The sequence below is a fragment of the Podarcis vaucheri genome (assembly GCF_965113315.1).
Source record: "Podarcis vaucheri genome assembly, chromosome: 8".
NCBI lineage: Eukaryota > Metazoa > Chordata > Lepidosauria > Squamata > Lacertidae > Podarcis > Podarcis vaucheri.
Window position 1 is genome coordinate 2,251,610 of NC_138766.1, and position 22,621 is coordinate 2,274,230.

General features: G+C 43.6%; 2 protein-coding genes across 5 annotated transcripts in view; one reads left to right on the forward strand and one right to left on the reverse strand.

Moving 5' to 3' along the window:
- The window catches only part of ELF1 (E74 like ETS transcription factor 1), an 81,783-nt gene extending 61,892 nt beyond the window's left edge, over nucleotides 1-19,891 (reverse strand). The window contains exons 1-2 of one of the 3 annotated variants that reach the window (XM_082234438.1): nucleotides 19,742-19,891; nucleotides 19,337-19,391 (exon numbers count right to left, since the gene is read on the reverse strand). The gene's annotated coding sequence lies outside the window, so the exon portion shown is untranslated. Of the gene's footprint in view, nucleotides 1-3,603; nucleotides 3,756-6,285; nucleotides 6,475-19,336; nucleotides 19,392-19,741 lie in introns of those variants that run through there. The other 2 variants (XM_082234441.1, XM_082234439.1) reach the window with 2 other exon arrangements.
- A 105-nt stretch (nucleotides 19,892-19,996) lies between these two features.
- The window catches only part of WBP4 (WW domain binding protein 4), a 29,949-nt gene continuing 27,324 nt past the window's right edge, over nucleotides 19,997-22,621 (forward strand). The window contains exon 1 of one of the 2 annotated variants that reach the window (XM_082234598.1): nucleotides 19,997-20,135. In XM_082234598.1, coding sequence (XP_082090724.1) covers nucleotides 20,134-20,135 — 2 coding nt within the window. In that variant the 5' untranslated portion in view covers nucleotides 19,997-20,133. The remainder of the gene's footprint in view (nucleotides 20,136-22,621) is intronic. The other variant, XM_082234599.1, reaches the window with a different exon arrangement.

Here is a 22,621-nt window from a genome sequence, read left to right on the forward strand (position 1 = left end):
GCTGCTCCTGGATAATAATTCCGGTGTAACATACAATGTGGCCAAATTCTGCAGAGCAACAATTAAAATGTGACACATAATGACTAGCACCCAGGAGTAGTATATTGACAAACGATCATGAAGGGTTCCCTCTGATGGATAAATGACGAGCTGGAACTGCTTTTTATGTATATGTAATTTTATTTATTTTAGTTTGTTCTAAGATTTTAAATTTTTTAATTGGTGATTTCATCCTAATGCTGGTCATTGACCATAATAAAACAACTTGACTTGAACTGCCGTAGTTGCTATTTAACTTTGCTCGAGTCCCAGAAACTCCAAGTGAACACACAATATGAGTAGGTGCCAAACAACAATTTTGCTCTCTTAATGAAGAGATGCACTTCTCTCTTTCCCTATCCACCCATCCTCTTTCCCAGTTTTAATATTTTGATGTAAACCACTTTTTGTGAAATGCAGCGCGCGCACACACACACACACACACACACCAGAACCAACAACACAAAACATCCCAAATGTTTCTATGTGGGTCCTGTTCTGTTCAGCTAGGTCAGCCATTCTATTCTGTTCTGTTCCTTTTCTTTCCAATAGGCTAGATATCACATTCACTGTTCACGCAAAGGACAAATTAATAGAGACTTCATATCCAACAGCAGCCGCCACCTGGGTTGCTGTGACACATGGAACAAGCAACTTGGCACTGCAATTCACCACAGCAACTTGGCACTGCAATTCACCACTTTTTGTTAAATACGTCCAACAATTTGGAAATGAAGGGTTGCTTTAAAAAACAACAACCCCAAAAACCCCAGTAATGAAGAAATGTTCCTACTGCAAGCAGAAAATATTTTATAATGGTCATTTCAATACCAATGTTTTAAAAAGAAGCTGGCAGACTTGGTTTTGACAGAATATGTCAGGAGACCACTAGGAACTATGAGAACATTAATAATTATTACAAAAAGTGAACATTCACCTTTAACTTTTTACGCTGCCCCTTAAGCGAGATACGATATGATGAGAATCTCCTGTACTTTTTCTACACTACGTAACAGTCATGGAGGAGATCAAGCTGGGAAAACTATAGGGGAGGGGACTGATCTCACAACACCTTCCACTTAAAAATTGCCTCCTCCTTCAAGGTTGATCTTTCCACTTGAAAAAATTGCAGGTACCCATATAATTCTGCCCCCAAAAGGGGCAGGTGGAATTTTTAACCAAGAAATGAAAGAGAGGTGTGGGTTAACCAAAGACTAGACCACCACCGACCCCCCTCGCTCTCCAGGCTTCAGCGAAAGCCTGCATTCGCCCCACAGGACGCACACACACATTCCCCCTTCATTTTTGGAGGGGGAAAAGTGCGTCCTCTAGGGCGAAAAATACAGTAATCAGTGCTTTTTTTCTTAATTTTTTTTAGGGGTACTCTCATTTTGACTCAAGAAAATCACCATTTTATAGTTCAGATCAGGAAAAATATAATACAGTAAATGGACAAAAGTACAAAGATTCCCAAAATGTTTAGGAGTATTCATATCCCTGTGTCCCCCCAGAAAAAAGCACTGCACATAATATTTGGAACACATTTGAAAGATATCCATATTTTAGTGTGACAGCACACATTTTGGAATCATTTTGGTCATTTTGAAATCAGGCCAGCACATCCACTGCACTTTTTCTAGTGTCTGCTAAAAATGTTTTGTTTAGGCGTGACTATCTAGATATGTAGAACGTTGGCCTGTGTTTTAATCTGATTTTTTGCTTATCACTGATTTTATTTTTTAAAAAATGTTTTAAATAGTTGTTTTTAACTGGTTTTATTGAGAATCTTATTGTTTTATTATTTTTGTAAACTGCTTCGAATGTGTGTGTTTTTTTTAAAAAAAACCACCCACCCACCCACACAATCAAGCACTACATAAACTTTAATGAATGAATAAATAAATATCTAGTTTGGCCTTCTGAGGCTAGCAACCCAAAGCTGTCCTGTTCAAGGGCTTCTGCCCAACTCACGAGAATGGTTTAAAGGCTGCTGTTGTTGCTGTTTGTTTTGAGCAGCGCACACCTCCTGCCCCTACCGCCAACCTTTCACATCTCCTCAGATTCAAAAGAGGCTTGCTTTGTGGCACCGGTAAAGGTTGACTGCGGTTCACAAAAAGTTGTCCTAAAGCATTACTGAATACAGACAGCAGTCACCAAGTTCTTTGGATCACAGATATACCAGTATATGTGGATTTCAAAGTTATTTTTAAATATCTGATAACATAGGCTCCTTATATGCTAGGAAATACCACTACTTTGAAAGCATTAAACACCAGGGATACTGCAGGAGAACTTAATAGAGAGGCTGAAACAAAGGAACAGTACCAGAAATTGAACAGCATCTGACCAAGCCCCCCCCCCCCCGGCCAACATGCAAGCTTTCTATCTTGGTAATGTTGGTAGCAGCAAAAAGCCCCATTGTATTCCATAGACACAGGGAGACGTTACAGGCAGCTTTTCCTCTGGCACTGCATCTTCTGTTTTAAGGAATCAGACCTGGTTTTAAAAGTTGATCAAGTTTTTTTTTTCAGTTGAAAAGGGGAAATAAAACACAGCTTACTCAGATAAGCCTTCAGCTAAAACTGACAACTAACGCCTAAACAAGACAGGCAGAATCCCCCATCTAAAATCATGTTGTGGAAAACAGACATGTCAATAGACAAATAATTTACAACTCAAGTCAATAGACAAATAATTTACAACTCAAGCCTATTCCCCTCCCCTCATAGAAACAGCCTTTCCACTCCTTGGTCCTAACCTGAGACCTTTACGTTACAACACAAACTCCCTTCTGCTATAAAATGTAATATATACGTTTTGCAGTATAGAACAGCAGAAATTCCCAGCAACAACAGTCTTTAGGATTATGACAACTGCAAACTCTTATTTTTCATTTTTTGGGTAGCATAACAGAAAGATGAGTGCTAAAATCACAGACAACAGAAGACTGGCTCAGTCTTCCTCAGTTCAGTCTCTTGGATGTGAACAATCAGAATTCAACTCTTTAACCCAGCTCAGTTTACTAATGTGTCGTCTGGAGGATTGCCACAGGCTTGCCTATACCATGCTTAGACACACGTAACTATTTTACAAATAAGAATCCACCTTAAAGGTAAAGGCTACACCTGAAATGTATTTTTTCTGTGGCACACAGTGCTGGATTTCAACAGTTTATATTATATTAGTTTCCTTTTTCAAAAGCATTAAATCCATTAACACTTTTATATATAGGTAAACCAGTAAAGCTGACAGGCCCCTTAAAGTGATTTTCATTTTTCCTTTCAAAGTTATTGTGCTACAACAGATCATTTTCCCAGCCTTAATCTTGCAAACCCATTTTTTTAATATTGTGGCAAACAAAACATTTAAATACAAAACAGTCAGTATTACACTATCTGTTCCCTATTTTTAATTAAATTAAGCGTGTGACTTTCAATTATAAACATAGCCAAAAGCACACAGCCATGTTTGTTTTTAAAAACTCAGCAGGTACACCTAATCCTCTACCAGAAATATTAAATTTAAGTTACAGACACTTCACCAAGTTAAGTCAGTCAAAATTACCTTGATCTAAGATGTTTGCAGAGTCCCAAAAGCTAGACAGTAAAAAGTAATCCAGCAGTTTTGTGCAGTTAAAATGGCTTCTGTAGATTGGGGAAGTGGTGTGTGTGCTTCAGCTTATGAGTCATACATGAAACTAAATGTTTCTCAGAGAGGCACGCCCAGGTTGCTGTGGGCCCAATTACTCCACCAGGTCAAACATGCAAATCTTCAGGTAAGAGGGGAAAGAGAGAACAACCTGAATCAGCCAGCCACACCTTAACTAGTTGGAGAGCAAAGGCCGAACAATTGCAGAAGCAAAGTGGAGCATACAGACGGCACGCTCAACAAGAGGACAAGGAAAGGCCACAGCAATTCATGCAGCCCTATCAGATATTCCTCCCTGCACTCTGTTTGCTAAAGAACCGAAGAATTTCACTGTTCAGAGAAGTTAATGATCAATCACCAAACCCTTTACACTGTAAATCAGCTAAACACAACTTTGCAGTATTGTTAAAACCACTTAATTCGAATATCATTTACTTCAATTAAATTGCAACAGAAGCCATTGTTTTTGTCCGAGTAGTAATTATTCTGAACACTCCATAACCTTGCACTGGGGGAGCGGGGGCATCAGGGTGGTTTGCAATACTTCTGCCATGTAAGATAACTCTTCAGCATAGCTTTTTTGGTTTGAGTCAAAAAATAAGAACATAAAAAGGGAACTTGGAAAAACAATTACATACAGCAAGACCAATCTTACGAGGTGTAGCCATTCAGTAAAGGCAGGGCAAAATGAAACTGGAATCAGGAAGGACAGTCCTAGCACTGGCCAGGAAGTTGCAAAGGAAGAAGACACTAACAAGGAACAGCTGAGTCCAGAAGATGCGCCATGGATATTGTTATTATTTATTAAATTTGTATAACCCCTTCATTCAAAGATCTCTGGGCAGTTCACAGCATAAAAATCCAAAATAAAAACACAAGATACATAACACAAACAAGAACAATCCCATAACCCCCACCCCACCCAAAGACATGTAAAAGGTCACAAGATGTTAATTAGCCAAAGGCCTGGTTAAAGTGGAAAGCTTTTGCCTGGCACCTTAAGATGCATAATGAAGTCGCCAGGCGAACTGCCCTGGGGAGAGCATTCCACTGATGGGGAGCCACTGCAGAGAAGGCCCGTTTTCGTGTTGCCACTCTCCAGACCTCTCACGGAGGAGGCACCCGAAGAAGGGCTTCCAAAGATGATCTCAGGGTCTGGGTTGGTTCACATGGAGAGAGGCAGTCCTTGAGGTATTGCGTTCCTGAGCCATTAAAGGCTTGGTAGGTCAAAACCAGCACTCTGAATTGGGCCCGGAAACTTATTGGTAGCCAGTGCAGTTGGGCCAGGATTTGTTCAAACCGTCTTATCCTGGTGAGCAACTTAGCTGCCAAATTTTGCACCTGCTAAAGTTTCTGAACCGTCTTTAGAGGCACATATTACATGCTATAGCAATCCAACTGGTACCACATATCAGGGAGCCCACCGCAGATTGCAGACAGCAATGCAGCACCTCCCCACAGTCAGAGGGGCTGCTTCCTTTTCTTCCTTGCCCCCCCCCCCTGCGCTTCTTCACTTTACAGACTGCAGACACAGCAGAAGCAGAAACAACTGCCAGTATTAATAACCTGTGTTCAACAAAAGTGAATTATTACCTAACAAAAAATAAGTATGTGGTAAATACAGCAGCAAGTCTTGTGGCATCTTAATGGTAAATACATTTATAATGGCATAAGCTTTCAGATATATAAAATGTAATCCTGAGTTTCAGGTACATATTGGTGAGAGCTAATTAATGCATATAGTGTGATAAAAATCCAGTACCAGTTATAATTGTTAAAAAAATAAAATAATAGAAAAATGTTGGGGATGTTACCTTTTCCATACTTTTTAAGTAAGAAAGGGGCAGATGATTCCTGCATTGCATGGGGCTGGGTCTCTTCCAACTCCACAGTGCTGTGATTCTAAGAGTTGAGGTGTCTCGGAGAAAGAGCTGTGCAATGTTGTCAACTCCCCCCCACTTCTGCCTGTGGGCCCTAACTGACCTTTCCTATCAGATAACGTCATTACAGGGGGAAAGCGTTCCTTATTGTAAAGATTACCAAGTGTAGATTTGGAAGGGGCCCCAAGGTAGGGTTGACATATGTCCGGATTTTCCCATACACAGTCAGAATACACTGGTACCTTGGTTCTCAAACTTAATCCGTTCGTGAAGTCCGTTCCAAAATCAAGGTGCGCTTTCCCATAGAAAATAATGTAAAACAGATTAATCCATTCCAGTCTTTTAAAAACAACCCCTAAAACAGCAATTTAACATGAATTTTACTATCTAACAAGACCATTGATCCATAAAATGAAAGCAATATCAATGTACTGTACTATAAAATAAATAAAACAGTACAGTGGTACCTCAGGTTAATTATTTAATTCGTTCCGGATGTCCGTTCTTAACCTGAAGCACCACTTTAGCAAATGGAGCCTCCTGCTGCTGCCGTGCCGCCGGAGTACAATTTCTGTTCTTACCCTGAAGCAAAGTTCTTAACCCAAGGTACTATTTCTGGGTTAGTGGAGTCTGTAACCTGAAGCATATGTAACCTGAAGCGTATGTAATCCGAGGTACCACTGTATTGTAGATAATAAAAATAAAAACAAATTCTTACCTGCACTGATGATAGTCAGTTTGGATGGGGGCTTTTATCCATTTCCGCAGTCACACAATCCATCAATCAGTAGCTGAACTGGGTTCCACACAGTCACAAAAACAAATTAACCGAAAAAGCCACAAAAACGCAAAATAAATAGCAAAAACAAAAGTGCCAATCTTAATCCATTCCAGATGTCTGTTTGACTTTCAAAATATCAGAAAACCAAGGTGCAGCTTCTGATTGGTGCAGGTGCCCCGGAATCAATAGCCAACAACCGCATTGGACGTTTGGCTGACCAAAAAATGTTTGAAAACCAAAACACTTCCAGGTTTTCGGCGTTTGAGAACCAAGGTACTGCAGTCGGCAGCAGTGTCCAGGCAGAAATCGGGAAACTGTCCAGGAAAATGCAGACGTATGGCAGCCCATGGCAGCAGTGCCCTTTCTGCCATTTTCCATACAAATAGCTCAAAAACAGCAATCTACCCCAAGGGTCATCTAGTCCAACCCCCTGAAATGCAGGAATGATTTTATTGAAAGCCACCCTGACAATTTTAATCATGATTCTAATAATATATTAAAAAACCATGTGCCAGAATTGTTACCCCATATTGCAGAGGGGTGGATGGGGCTTGCCTTAGACCAGTGTTTTTCAACCACTGTTCCGCGGCACACTAGTGTGCCGCGAGATGTTGCCTGGTGTGCCGTGGGAAAAATAAAAAAATTCGAAAGATTTTTTTTTTAAAGTCAAATTTTCGATTGGGGCGCCGTCCCCGGAGGGAGGCGGGCAAGTCGGGCGGCGAGATGCGGAGCGGCGACGGCGAGGAGAGGCCGCCCAGCGCGGGGCTCTCGCCGTCTGCCTGCCTGGCTGCCTGCGAGCTCGGCGGGCAGCGCCTCCGTCCGCAGCGCCCGCCTCGCGGCTCTCATTCCCTGCCCCTGCCAAAGCTCACCCAGCCAAGCCGCGCTCTCCTTCCTGCCTCGCTTTGCTGCCTCCTCCCCCCCCACCCCCAAAGCTTGGAGGTTCCCCGGCGCCGGCCCACAGGTTTGACCCCCTTCTCACACCTGTTCGCGCTCCATGCACGGAATGGGGCGGATGGGGAGGAACGGGGCTCGCCGCTGCCTCCGCTCGCCCTCCCTCCTCCTTCGTGCGTCCCTCCCGGCATGACGCTGCGCGCTGATGTCACGGGGCTGTAACGTGGTGTGCCTCGAGATTTTTTTCATGAAACAAGTGTGCCTTTGCCCAAAAAAGGTTGGGAAACACTGCCTTAGACCACTTTGTGAGTTCATGAAAGAATCAGCAATTGAACCAGTTTGTAGTTTGGTCTCAGGTTCTACTCTGGCAATTTTGCTTATGTCAACTCAATTAGGCTATCTTTTAAGACAAAACCCTCACAAGACCTCTTACATGCCAAAGTATATACAGAATTAAAACCAATAAACAATTTATTTATTCGTCTGTGACCACCATAAAACAAACATTCATGTGATAATGCCTAAATACAGACTTCTGGGATAAAAAGATGGCTGACTAGTTGTTTAATGTTGGCATTCCGTCAACAGAGATCATTATGCAGTGATTAATGACAGCCAAGACATAAATCTTGGTTGTCACATCCTCTCTTTGAATAAGGGGGATCCAAGGGATCAAACTCTAATGCTCTGAAGAAAGCTACTCTTCACGCTGAAGACGGGGGGCGTTTCTGATACAGTGAGTGACTGGGAGAGAGAAACCAACCACTACTGTGCCCAGACACCACAGAATAGCCCTGAAGGTTAGCCCTCGAGGCATTAGGTCAGCTAGATCTCCCTTCTTTAATTATCTTTGAGACTGTGATCAATTACAACTGAGGTGATCTGTCTACCAGTTAAACTATCACCTGGAATGTAAACTGACCGCTGGCGTAAGAAGAGGCATTAACAGACTGAAAATAAAACAAACAAAAAAATTAATTGTTTGTGACTAGGAAAGATTATTAACAAATAAGGAAGCTCTGATTGTTAAGAATTTTCATTTTATATTGCTTTTATTTCTTCGTCCCTTATGTGGAGTGCTGGCTGCAAAAGGGAAACTAAATTTTTCAACCATAAGAAAGGAATGCACTTCTTTGTTAAAGAGACAGATGCAAGTTTTCAGATGCAAGGCAGAAACTGTTAGGTAGAGACTAACAGAAACCAGTATGGTAAAAATACTGTTGAACACCACTGGCTGTTGGTACCATGTGGCAATTATTGGATGACCAACTGAAAGAGCTCCATAAAATGGTGAATGAAAGATCAAACTAAATTCTAACTGGCCATCCTTCCATTACCATCCCATAGGAAAAATGAGTAGTGGCTCTAAGGGTCGGAGCTTCTCAACCACTCTCCATTTCCGCCTCCAAGTGGCCATTCCAAAAAGTAACCACAAAAAAGCTGATGAGGTTGCTATACCATCTGGATTATGTTTACTCCACTGAGTTCCCCAATACAGTGGTGCCCCGCAAGACGAATGCCTCGCAAGACGAAAAACCCGCTAGACGAAAGGGTTTTCCATTTTTCGATGCGCTTCGCAAGACGAATTTCCCTATGGGCTTGCTTCGCAAAACAAAAAAGTCTTGCGAGTCTTGCGATTTTTTTTGCTTTCCCCCCCTTTTTCTAAGCCACTAAGAGCCTTTTAGCCTCTAAGCCGCTAAGCCTTTAATAGCCGCTAAACCGCTAATAGCGCTAATCCGCTAATAGGGTTGCTTCGCAAGACGAAAAAACCGCTAGACGAAGAGACTCTCGGAACGGATTAATTTCGTCTTGCGAGGCACCACTGTATGTCTCAATAAATGCTTTCATAAAAACTAGGTTAATCTGGTTGCAATGTTATATGCTTACTGAGGAGTTAAGTAGTACTGAACACAATGAGAATTACTTTTGAGTAAACAAGCCTATGATCAAGTTACCAGTCTATCTACTGTGGTGCCCACCCATTCTTTCTGTTCTGGGGATACATGTCCGACTTGAAGATGTAGAGATACCCTTAGCATTATCAAACATATAATACCAGAGTTGATAGCAAAAGCAATACGTTCCTTCAGCAAAAAAAACAAACACAACAATTTTAAGAAGGAAAAAGCTTTCTCCTAAAGGCCTCCTTCTTGGCTGGGACCTATGACTAAGGGTGAACGTACAGTGCTTTACAAAGAAATAGAAGTAGGCTTGCAGAGCAGCCACTGCCCAGGGATGCAGAAGCCTCTTCCACTCACCCCGCTCCCTCCATCTCCATGGAACCAGTTTTTCAGGTTTTCTAAGTTATACTCTGGAAAACCCAAAACAGGCCCTGAAGAGTGTGTCAACTCTGCTGAAATAGTGGCATTTATGTTCCGGTGGTACAACTGTTGCAGATGTATTGATTTCCAGCCTTCAATGTCTGTACATAGTCAAACATGTAAACGGCCTCTTGCCTAGCCATCTGTAGTAAGAACTGCATCCAGGGAATGAGACGCTCAAGAGGAGTCTGGATGAGGCATAATTAGCCCCTATCCACCCCCCAGTGGAGTGGAGGAGACGGACCACGCAGACAGAAATACAGTCACCCATGCATACAGAACCTGGCAGGCAAAGATACATCCACATGGGAGCCAGAATCTAGTACTAAAAGAGTTTTGGAACTGATTCAAGAATTTGGTCAGGTTGCACGATTTAAGCTAAATAAGTTAAAAACAAAGGTCTTAGAGAAAAATTTAACAGAGATTGAGAGAGAGAAGTTTCAGAAGGAGACAGGTTTAACAGTGGTTAAGAAAGTGAAATACCTGGGGATTAACATGACAGCTAAAAATGGGAATTTATTTAAAGACAATTATGAAAAATGCTGGATGGAAGTGAAAAAAGATCTAGAAATCTGGTCAAATTTGAAGCTTTCACTGCTAGGCTGTATTGCTGCGATAAAAATGAATGTATTGCCTAGAATGTTATTTCTGTTTCAAACATTGCAAATTTTGGATAAAATGGATTGCTTCAAGAAGTGGCAGAGAGATATTTCTAGATTTGTCTGGCAGGGCAAGAAGCCTAGAATAAAATTTAAAATACTAACGGATGCAAAGGAAAGAGGTGGATTTGCCCTGCCAGACCTTAAACTTTATTATGAATCAGCAGCTTTTTGCTGGCTGAAAGAATGGCTGCTTCTTGAAAACACAGACATTTTGGATTTAGAAGGCTTTAATAATGTATTTGGATGGCATGTATATTTATGGTATGATAAGGTCAAAGCACATAAAGCATTTAAAAATCATATTGTCAGGAAAGCATTGTTTAATGTCTGGATAAGATACAAGGACCTACTTGAAAATAAAACCCCAAGGTGGTTGTCACCGATGGAAGCGAAGGCGCAGAAAAAGCTCAATATGGAGGCCAAATGGCCGAAATATTGGGAAATTTTGGAACAAGAGGGAGATAGATTGAAATTGCAGAGCTTTGAAAAACTAAAAAATAAAGTGCGAGATTGGCTTCATTATTATCAGATAATGGAGGCATATAATTTGGACAAGAAAATTGGCTTCCAGGTGGAAAAATCAAAATTGGAAACAGAACAGTTAGAACCCAAAACCAAGATTCTGTCAAAGATGTATAACTTGCTGTTGAAATGGAATACTCAGGATGAAACGGTGAAATCTGCTATGATTAAATGGGCACAAGATGTTGGACATAATATAATGATGGCTGACTGGGAACAGTTATGGACCACAGGTATGAAGTTTACGGCATGTAATGCCTTAAGAGAGAATATTATGAAAATGATATACAGGTGGTACATGACAAAAGTCAAGCTTGCAAAAATCTATCATTTGCCCGATAATAAATGTTGGAAATGTAAAGAAACTGAAGGCACATTCTTTCACCTTTGGTGGACGTGCCCAAGGATCAAGGCTTTCTGGGAGATGATCTATAATGAAATGAAAAAGGTATTTAAATATACCTTCCTGAAGAAACCAGAGGCCTTTCTCCTGGGCATGGTTGGCCAATTGGTGCCAAAGAAGGATAGATCTTTTTTCATGTATGCTACAACAGCAGCAAGGATACTTATTGCAAAGTACTGGAAGACACAAGATTTACCCCCCCTGGAAGTCTCAGGTTGCAGATGCCAAGGTTCAGCGGTTCACCCCACACATATGCAATTATTTCCAGAAGCCTCAACAAAGAGACCTGTGCAGCAGGTCCCAATCACCATTCTCGCTGTATCTCATTTGTCCATTCGCCAGGTCAGATACACAATATGCATTTGTACCACCAGGGGCCAGCTGTACAGAGACAATGGGGGTGCAACCCCTTCCTGGTACCACGGATGGCCTGCACAAATAGAACCCGAGTACAGTGGGCATGGCTTGCAGCTCCTCACACAGAGCCAGGCTACTGGTCCATTTCAGGCAGGAATATCTCCTACCTCCACCAGGAGATGCCAGGGGTTGAACCTGGGACCTTCTGCATGCAAAGCAGATGCTCTGCCACTGAGCTACGACTCACAGTCTTCCACAATGCTTGCTTTCCTTTTCCCAAGCGAGTCTCTCCCAGCCATCAAAGAATAGGAATGCAGGACGGAAATCTGAGCAGGAGGTCCAAGGTGACTAGCTTCTAGTGCACCAATACTGCATCTGATGGCTACAATTATTGTCTACTGAGGGCAGAAGCATGGGCCATGAGCAATATGGCAATAAGAAAGCAGAACATGTGCATGTAGCTTGTCAAAAAGCAAGCATTAAGAGCTTCCCAAACGGGGCTGCCTTCAGATGTCTACAGAAATTTATCTCTAGCACAGAAGTTATTTTCTGTGTGTTGTCTGTAGGGATTTTGGAGCAAAGTAAACAAAAGCCCCAGATATGAAGTTGTAATGAATGACTGGAAAGATCTCTTGTACATAAGCAGACTCAGGCAGGAGCTATGGCACAACAGAAACAAAAATCTACATACAGTGGTACCTCCGGTTACAAACTTAATCTGTTCTGGATGTCCGTTTGTAACCCGAAACCGCTCATAAAATGAGGCGTGCTTTCACTAATGGCACCTCCCACTGCTGACGTGCTTCTGGCACATGACTTCCGCTCGCATCCTGGGGCAAAGTTTGCAACAAGGGGACCTACTTCCAGGTTAGCGGAGCTCGTAACCCGCAGCGTTTGCAAGGGAGGTGGTACATAAAACGAGGTTCCACTGTACAGCAAACAGAACTGTGGGGCCTGAATGACCCCATCCCATCCAGATATATGGCTGGGCAGCCCTATGAAATGAACAGCAGATGAAAACAAACCCTTTGCCCTGAAAAAGGAATCAGAGTTAGTCTACTGTAGAGCAGAAAATAAACTTCAGAGAGCGATACCATTGAACAGTCTTGCTTTACGGATCAGTGTTGAATATTTCTGTAGAACTGGGGAAGGATCAGGGGTGCTGCTTTTGCCATCTTTACTGTCCCACATGCATTTTTAAAGGGTTTTATCTTAAAGCTCAGATAGTGTCTCCAGTACATTGTTTATACAAAGTCTTCCAGTTTCTTTGTCCTATAGCACAGACAAAACCAGGTTTAAAAGAATATTTCCCTAGTCTTACGTAAGAGAAAGAAGTTGGGGCAGATGAATCTACAAACAAAAGTTGAATATTGACTCAGGTTCAACTTTGGTCACAGTGGCAGACCACACCTGAAGATGTGCTTAGACATGTTTACACTACCTTATCATTTACATGCTCATGATATTCAGAGATGAGACAGGGTGAAGTTCAGAGCTCAAGTTGTCTGAAGCAGCTTTCAGACTTAAGGACAAATGCATGTAACCGAAGCCTTGACAGATTTTTTTCAAATGAAAAGCAGAGAAATGACAAGGTTGTGTAGGAACACAACAAGTGCCCCATGCCTCAATATATTATACCCAACTCCATGTGTTAACTGGTCTTAAACCTTGAGAGTGTAAACCACCATAAGTTGATTGACAGTATTTTAATAATCTAAGGATTTTTTTTGAGGGCACTACTAATGTAGTTGTCTATCAAAGCTCATGCCACAGTAACTTACTGATCCTTCAAGGGGATACAACAATTTTTTAAAATATTATATATATTCATGTAACATTCTCCATATACAGTTTTGATTACAGGTCATAATTTTATCTGCTAATATTGTTTTTAAAAATTCAAAATTCCAAGTTTTGAATAGTTTACCTCTCTATCTCTAGCAAAGCAAAATCTTTCCCTCTCAACTTAAAAAAAATGTAAAAAGAACATCCAAACTAACTTTTTATTGAATTTGATCCTCACAACAGAAGCATGTGTTGCATTCAGGTGCTGTCAAAGACTTATAACAGACATACACCTCAAGTTCGTTCATTTCAAAAATCTTCAACTTGGGGCCCATTTTCAAATGCAAAATAAGGGATCTATTTTCTTTAAATTGAATTAAGCAATTTTATAAGCATCTATGCTTCTACTGCATGTTCACTGCCAGCAGCAATGTACTCTGCTACAAGAAAATTTTCACTTCCTGCAGATGGTCTCAGCATCTGGTAGCCTTATTTATTTGATATACCAACTGCACATTAGATGCAACCTAAGTGCATAACTTTTTCATCCTTACTGCCCCTTCAATTGGCTGTTTCTATTGGAAACAAACATCAACAAAGATCAACATCAAAGTTATACCAGATCCTAACTCTGTCCAGCAGTAGGGCTGTTGCTACTGCTCTGTCTAAGACTGGCAGAGGGGAAACAAGCCTTTCAAATAGTATTTTGCACCACGTTGCCGTGTCACATGACTGTGCCTAAGTCGCCCCCTCCCCCAGTCCCATCCCTGGAAACACCCCCCTTTTGGGGACTACATCAGGCTCATCTCAGCCAGCTGGGCAAGGATGAGCAAGTGAAGCCCATCTGAGCCAGGGCTGAGGACTTTAATCCAGCTGAGCGGAAGATCTCCTGCATCCTAGGATGCCTACCCCAGGGGAGCAACAGGACTGCCCCCCCCCACTCTACTAAGAGTACCTTGGTTCTTGAATTTAATCCTTCTGGGAATCCATTCGACTCCTGTAACAGTTCAAAAACCAAGGCACGGCCTTCTTAACATATTTAGCAAACCTCCAGAACCGAAATAAAAAGTAGTGGGGAAAGTGGGCGCCCTTGCCTGCTTCCTTTTTCAATTCTAATTTCTTCTGAGACCACATTGTTAACTATAATTTTTGCTTTTTGTTCAAAATAGATCACATTAATACCATTTAGGAATTCTTGTCCAACCTCCATACTTTCTAAATTCTTTTTTATAAAATTCCAGGAAACATTGACAAAGGCCTTCTCAGCATCAATAAACATTAACATCGCTTTACAATTTTTTTTAGCTTCCAACCTTTCTAACACATCAATTATATTCCTAATATTATCTTTCATGTGTCTTCCAGGCAGGAATCCTGCCTGGTCCTTAGGAATATAATCTGTTAGTATCTTCTTCAGCCTATTGGTTAAAATGTTAGTAAAATTTTTGTAATCCACATTAAGTAATGAGAGCGGTCTGTAATTATTTACGTTGGATCTATCTTGATCTGGTTTTGGTATCATAGTTATAAAAGCTTCCTTCCAGGTTTCAGGTGCTTTGTCCCCTCTTAATATTTTATTGCACACCTTAACCAACGGCTGAATAAGCCAATCTTTCAAAGTCTTGTAATATTTTGCAGACAAACCATCTGGTGCTGGGGCTTTACCAAGCTGCATCTGATTTATGGCCTTCTCAACCTCTTTTCTTGTGATCAATCCATTTAGTAGGATCTTTTTATTTTCGGGAATTTTTTGAAGGAGGAAGAGGTCAAAGGTATAACAGTAGGATCCAAACAATATAAGTTAAAAGCCTTTGCCGACGATTTGGTGTTAACTTTACAAGACCCAGACTCCAGTGCAGTGAAAGCACTGGAGCTGATACAAGAGTTCGGGTAAGTAGCAGGATTTAACTTAAACAAGAGCAAAACCAAAGTGTTGGGGAAAAACTTAGATAATGAGGAGAGAAAAGTCCTTCCGGAAAAGACTGGCCTTGTCTTTGTGAAAAAAGTGAAATATTTGGGTGTGAATTTATCAGTGAAAATTTTGAATTTATATAAGGATAATTATGAAAAATTATGGAATGAAATTAAGAGAGATCTTGAGGTATGGTCAAATTTAAAACTGTCAATGATGGGCCGAATATCAGTGGTTAAGATGCATGTATTGCCAAAGATTTTGTTCTTATTTCAAGCTATCCCAATCAGTGGCGTAGCGTGGGTTGTCAGCACCCGGGGCAAGGCAAGTAATTTGTGCCCCCTAACCCGTGGATTTGCGCCCCCTAACCCTAACCCCCAGATGTTGCGTCCGGTGTGGCCAGCCCCCCTGCACCCCCCACGCTACACCACTGATCCCAATTATTGATAATGTAAAATGTTTTAAAGAATGACAGAAAGCATTGTCTAAATTTATCTGGCATGGGGAAAAAACCCAGAATTAAACATAAAATATTAACAGACTCAAAAGAAAGAGGGGGATTTTCCTTGCCAGACCTGAAGATATACTTTGAAGCTGCAGCTTTCTGCTGGATTAAGGAATGGATTCAACTAGAAAATGTTGATGTGCTAGATTTGGAGGGATTTGACAATGTATTTGGCTGGCATGCATACTTATGGTATGACAAGATATCAGCCCATAAAGGTTTTAAAACTCATGTAATCAGAAAATCTTTATATAATGTTTGGATAAGATATAAAGATCTCTTAGAAAGGAAAACATCCAGGTGGCTCTCACCAACGGAAACAAAGGCCCAGAAAAAGTTAAATATGGAGAGTAAATGGTTGAAATACGGTGATCTATTGTGGGAAGACAATGAAGGACTTAAATTAAGACCATTTGATCAAATTAAAGATAAATTAGATTGGCTACAATATTATCAGATCAACGAACTGTATAAGCTTGATAAGAAAAATGGTTTTGCAATGGAAAAATCCAAATTGGAAATGGAGTTGTTAGATACCAATGCTACAAATGATACTTTATGTTGGAAATGTAAAGAAAAAGAAGGTACCTTTTATCATGTGTGGTGGATGTGTCCCCAGTGGTGTAGCGTGGGTTGTCAGCACCCGGGCAAGGCAAGTAATTTGCGCCCCCTAACCCGTGGATTTTAGCACTCGAGTGCGAGCGCGCCCCCCCCCAGATGTTGCGCCCGGGCCCCCTGCACCCCCACGCTACGCCACTGGGGCTGGGGGCGAGCGAAGGAGCCAAGGACCCCCCCAAAGGCTCAGCAGGAATTTATTAAATTTATTATTTGCGGAGCCCCCGCGGGCCGAGGCAGCTAAAGCCCCCTCCCCTCGGGTGCCTCCCCGCCCCCTCCTCTCCTTGGGCTGTAGGTGGAGCTCCAGATCCGGGCTTGGCGAGCGCCTCTCCTCCTCCCGGCCGGGTCCCGGGGCTTCCAGCCGTGCTCCGTCCTCGCCCCCCCCCCCCCGCGGCTGAGACTTGCGCTGAGAGCCGGAGCCAGCGGTGCCCCCTTCTACCGGGAGACCCTCGCCCGCCCGCCGGCGTCCTCTCGGAGGGTTTTGGGGAGCGCAGGGCGCGGGAGGCCCCTCGGAGCTCTCCTCCCTCCCAGTCGGCAGAAGCAGCAGCCGCCTGTGGCTGGGCCGAGGGGATGGCGGCGGCGGCGGGGTGCGGAGGCTAGGCTGCCCGTGCCCGGCCAGGCGTCGGTGTCGGCGCTGCTGCAGCGGCTGCTCCTCCTGCAAGCAGTGAGTGGAGCGCAGCCGCAGCGGCGGCGGGGGCGCGCGTGCGCTAGGGCGCGTGGCTGGCGGTGGCGGCGGGGAGCCCGGCGGAGGAAGGAACTTGTTCCTTCCCTCTGGACTCGCGCCCCCCCCCAGATGTTGCGCCCGGTGCGGCCGGCACCCCTGGCACCCCCCACGCTACGCCACTGTGTGTCCCAAGGACTTATGGGAAAAGATTTATAATGAGTTGAAAAAAATGTTGAAAAATACATTTATTAAGAAACCAGAAGCCTTTCTACTTGGACTAATAGGATTGGAATTGCCCAAAAAAGGATGTTAGATTGTTTTTGTATGCCACCACAGCGGCAAGACTATTACTAGCCAAAAATTGGGAATCTCAAAAAATACCAACAATAGAAGAATGGAAGATGAAGATGTTGGACTTTTTGGAGCTGGCTGACCTGACTGGAAGAATCTACAATCAGAGAGGAGAATCAAGAAGATTGGGAGAAATTTAAAGAATATCTAGCTAAATATTGTAATATAAGATAATTGGAAATCACTTAGAAGTTGGCTGAGGATTATAATAATAATGGGTCATAAAATTCTAAGGACTAGAATCAATAAAAGAGAAGCTAGTAATTAAATTAGGTATTGAAAGTAATAATTGTTTCTGTGTTTTTCTTTGTAGTATTGTGTATTTTTCTGTTTTTTTATTATGTATTTTTTGTTATAAAACTGGAAAAGCAATAAAACTTTTTGAAAAAAAGACAAAACCAAGGCACGGCTTCCGATTGGCTGCAGGAACTTCCTGCACTCAACTGGAAGCCGCAGACGCCAAGTCGGACGTACGGCTTCCGAAAAACATTCGCAAACCGGAACATTCACTTCTAGGTTTGAGGCATTCAGGAGTTGAAATCTAATCCCCCATTGTTGTATCTTCTTAAAAATATATATTGGCCTCAGCAAATAAAATGTATCACATGCCATGCCTTCTCTAATCTTAGGTGAAATTATAAAATAGCACAGCTTTATCAGTATTTGTGTCTTTCTGCTAGTACTGTATTTGCTGTTCCTCATATTATTGACGGTTCTGAAACTAAAGAGGAATCACAATAACAGCTGAACCTATCAGAAACCACATAAAGCAATACTATAGCAACAAAGTTTAGGTAACTTCCATTCATGGAAAGGAGAACTTGCTAGAGTTCACAACACTGGCAAGTAAATACAGTGGTACCTCGCAAGACGAATGCCTCGCAAAACAAAAAACTCGCAAGACGAAAGGGTTTTTTGTTTTTTAAGCTGCTTCGCAAGACCTATGGGCTTGCTTTGCAATACGGAAATGTCTTGTAAGTTTGTTTCCTTTTTCTTAACACTGTTAATACAGTTGCGACTTCGAGGAGCAACTCATAGAACGCGGTGTGGTAGCCTTTTTTGAGGTTTTTAAAGACTTTGGTGATTTTTGAAGCTTTTCCAAAACTTTCCCGACACGTGGTTCGCAAGACGAAAAAAAATCGCAAGACGACAAAACTCGCGGAACGAATTAATTTCGTCTTGCGAGGTACCACTGTAAGCAGGTAATTACTAATAAAGAGGTATGCAGGAGTAACAAATAATTTTAATTAATGGTACACATTTCTTTACAAACTTTCCATCATCCGTTTTAGTACTTCACTAACTCATAAGTGAACTAATCATTATGAATTGTCAGAACATTAATACAAACCACACTTGCTCATAATATCAAAAGTAACTGCAAATTGCATTAGAATATAAATATGTGAGGTATAATACACCTTTATATCCACTGGGTGGCACTCCTTCAACCACCAAATCAATATTTATACCCTAAGGACCAACCTTTTCATGTTAATAGTATTGCCCACAAATCCTCACTTCCTAGCTGAAGGTTACCTGATGGGGCTGCAGTTGTACCATGGTTTAGTATTGCAATAACAAGTCTTTGGGACCACTGGGTTCCTAGGATCGCCACCGTTTCCTCCAGTGTGGCCATGAAAAGAATATACTAACTGCAGCTTAGTGTTCTGCCCAAACTCAGACAAACGGCAGTTAGTCTTTACTGAGGTGTCCTAAAACTTAAAATTATGCAAAGCACTCGTGAGGCCTCCCAGAACAACTCTTCCCAGCACCTTCGCAAAGTCCAGTCCAGGATTCAGGCGCTGCTACAGCAGGGCTTTAAAGTGGGGGGGGGGTGACCTGAAACTCTGGCGTGGGGTGGGCTTCTGCGGGGCCCACGGAGCCGGAGGTTCCTCTTCCCCCGTGGAAGTGGGGGGGGGGGGAGAGAGAGAGAGACCTCCTTCAGCAGCTGCCCCAATGCAAAGGCCGAGAGAAACTCGCGCCGCTCCGAGACTTACCTCTCCCGAGTCGCTCGCTCGGCCATCGCTCTCGCCTCCCAGCTCACTTCCAGCGCTGGAGAAAGAAAACAAGCGGCAAGAACGTAAGAGCGGAGGAAAGGGGCAGCCCCTCTCCCCGTCTTGCAGAAAACCAGACCCCCCCCCCCGTTTAGATGGTGCCTGTTGCCCCCCGTTGGCCCAAAGGGAGAGCGAGCGAGCGAGCGAGCCGGGCCCGTCGGGGCGGGGACCCTGCTGAGCATCCCCGGCATCGCCCCGAGGGGGAGAGGAAGGGGAAGCCCCTCCGAGCCGCAGCTGCGCGGGGCCTTTTCTTCCGACCCGAAGGGGCGGCCCGGGTGGGGCTCCAGGGGGTCTCACCCCCGACGGGGAGCGCGGGAGGGGGGCTCGGACTCGAGGAAGCCAACTGACCGGCCCGCCACGGCGTCTCCTTCTCGCGGAAGGCGCCCCGTCGGGTTTCCGCGCCACCCGAAAGCGCCTCTTTCCCCGCCCGCTCTGAAGTGACGGAGCCCGCCCGCGCGGGACTCGAACCCGCGGCCGCTCAGAGCCCGCGCGGGGGGGGTCTCGTGGGGGGGGGCGTCGCGCGCAACTCGCCGCGGCTCTGGCGCGCCCCTCCCCCGCCCGCCCGCCCGACGGGAGGCTCCTCCTCCGCCTCTCCGAGGAAGCGAACGCGCGGCGCGGATTGAGCCTGTGCGGCTGCCGTCCGTCGCGTCGCCTCTACGGAGGAGAGAAAGGCGCTGCTGCTCAGCTCCCTCCGCTCCTCAGGAAACAGACCCGGCGGCGGCGGCGCCTCGGCGAGAGAGATGTAAGCGCTCCCGGGAAGGGCGGAAAGCGGGAGGGGGCGCCGCCGAAGGTGGGTGGGCCTGGCTCCTTCCCTCCCTCCCTCCGCCCCGCGAGGGAGCCCTTCACACGTCTCTCCGCCCCGCTCCCGGTTGCTCCTCAGGAGCCCGTCTCGCGGGGGGGGGGGCATCACGCGCGGCCTACACGCGTCCCGGGAGCCCCCATATCGCACGCCCGTGTTTCGTTATCTGGCCAAAGGGGCGGGGAAACGGGTCAGAAAACTCCCATACAGGGATAAGGAGGAGAAGGATATTAATAATAATTAATAGGTCGTCTATATTCAAACCAATCAGAAATTACAAAGTGATGCACAAGTTTTTGACCTCATTTAAGAAGGAGAGGAGAAAAAAAAGATGTTCATAGTTTGTAAGACCAGAGATGAAATGGAGGAGAGATGGGTCATTCCGCATCAAATCAACGCAAAAAACAAGGGTTTCGCCGCCCTCTCAGGTTTTGATGAAACTTGCTGTACACCCTTCCCTTATGGTTGAAAGAACTCTTATCTCAAGCAGTTTTAATTTTATAGCACTTCAAAGTTTCGTGAAATCTGTGTTTCAGTCCCTCAAGATCCTGGCCTTGTGTGCATTTTATTTTTTCCCCTCCATAACCAATGATCAGATCTCTTTGAAATTTTACATAGCAATGATCAGATCTCTTTGAAATTTTACATAGCGATCAATAACATGATGAGGATTTCAGGAAAAAATACACCAGCACTCAAAAGATTTTATAAATGCCTAAAAAAATGTATAAATGTAGATTTTTTGGTAGAAAAACTAGGTTTAGAAAAGCTGAATTTTCAGCATTAGGGCACAATGCAATCAATAGTTTTTGATGGTAAAAATTATTGCAAAGACATGCTCTTTCTCAACAAAGACTAAAATTTATGGATCTCTTATGTCTTATGACAAAATTTTACGTTTTTGGGACATTGTGGGGGGGGGAATGACTACTGGGTACAACTTTCCTACAATCAATAGCTGTAAAATAAATAAAAAAAGAAACAAAGTTGTTCATTTTAAAATCTAAAATAATATTGGTTATTACAGGGTTGTTGTTTTCAAAAGTGCAGACATGTTTTTCTTTTTTGGGGTATTAAAACTATGAAAATTGGTTATATCGTGAAATCACCCTAAAAAAAATATATCTGTCAGAAACTTTAAATGCTGACAAAAGAAAGTCTCTCAAAAGTCTAAACTGTTACTAAATCTGCATAGCTGTGAATGCCACTCTACTTCCCATTCGCAAAAAATCCCCTTACAGAGCCTGTCCGCAGAAATCAGAAGTTGACTTCCTTTTTTGCTTCCGTTTCACCAAATCAGTTAATTTACGCCTAATTCCTTTTAAAAAAACTTTATTTGGCTTTTACCTCTAATTGGAAGATCCGCTGCTTGTGTTGGCGGTGTGTGGCTTCGGCAGTAGAGTGCGGTAGAGCCATGAGCGAACTCAAGCCTCTTTCCCCCGCGCAAAAATGGCAGCCTGGAGGCTCAGGAGGGTGAGTTCCCACACTCTGCTGGACCCCTAGGACCCCCACTCCTCCATGGGGTGGGGGTTGGGGGCACCTAGCCCTGGCGCTCACCCCCAAAGCTCTATCTGCCAGAACTGTGCCGTCCCTTAAGCGGACGACACGGAGCACACTGCCATTACCTCCACAGCGAACCAGAAGTCCTATCATGCCCAATTCTTAAGTTTCCTGTGTGGACTTGGGCCCATCACTGTTTTTCAGTCTCATAGTTATTGTGGGAATAAATTGCATCTTTTTAGATGTTATTTACATGTATAAAAGTACTACAGTAATACACATACTGTATTTTTCACTCCATAAGACGCACTAAAAAGTAAGGGGAAATGCCTGTGCATCTTATGGAGCGAATGTGTGGTCCCTGGAGCCAAATTGGCGGAGTGCAGCATGCTCCTGGGCTGCTCTTTGGGAGTGAGCTTTTCTGCCCCTAAAGCCCAGGAAAAGTTTGGGAGCAGCAGGCAGGCTGTGCACCGTTGTCCCGCGCTCCTGGGTTGCTCTTTGGGGGGGGCAGCAAATTGCCATCTCTCAGTGCCTCCTAATTGAACTGCAAAGGCTTGATTGCCTAACTGGATTCTGAGCTCCATTTGAAGTTTAAAAATATTAAGTTTGGGGATTTCTTCAAGTAGCAGTTTTGCGGAAATAGTCATCAATACATGCAAAGCATCTCCATAAACCAGTAATAGTGAGCTCAGCTAAAACTAAGCAGGCATCTGGCTCAGGAACAGTTTAAACTGCACAACTATAACCGGACATCCTGTGTGTTTGTGTGTGGACTATGTTCCTAGCAGCTAATCTTTATTGCTGAAAGAGGCACTGATATTCCACTCCAAATCTATAATTCATTAAAAAAATTCTTACAAGCACAGTCCACCTATACCAAAGCAAAAACATTGTGTTCTCTTGGTATTGAATGGAAGCTATTTATCTGC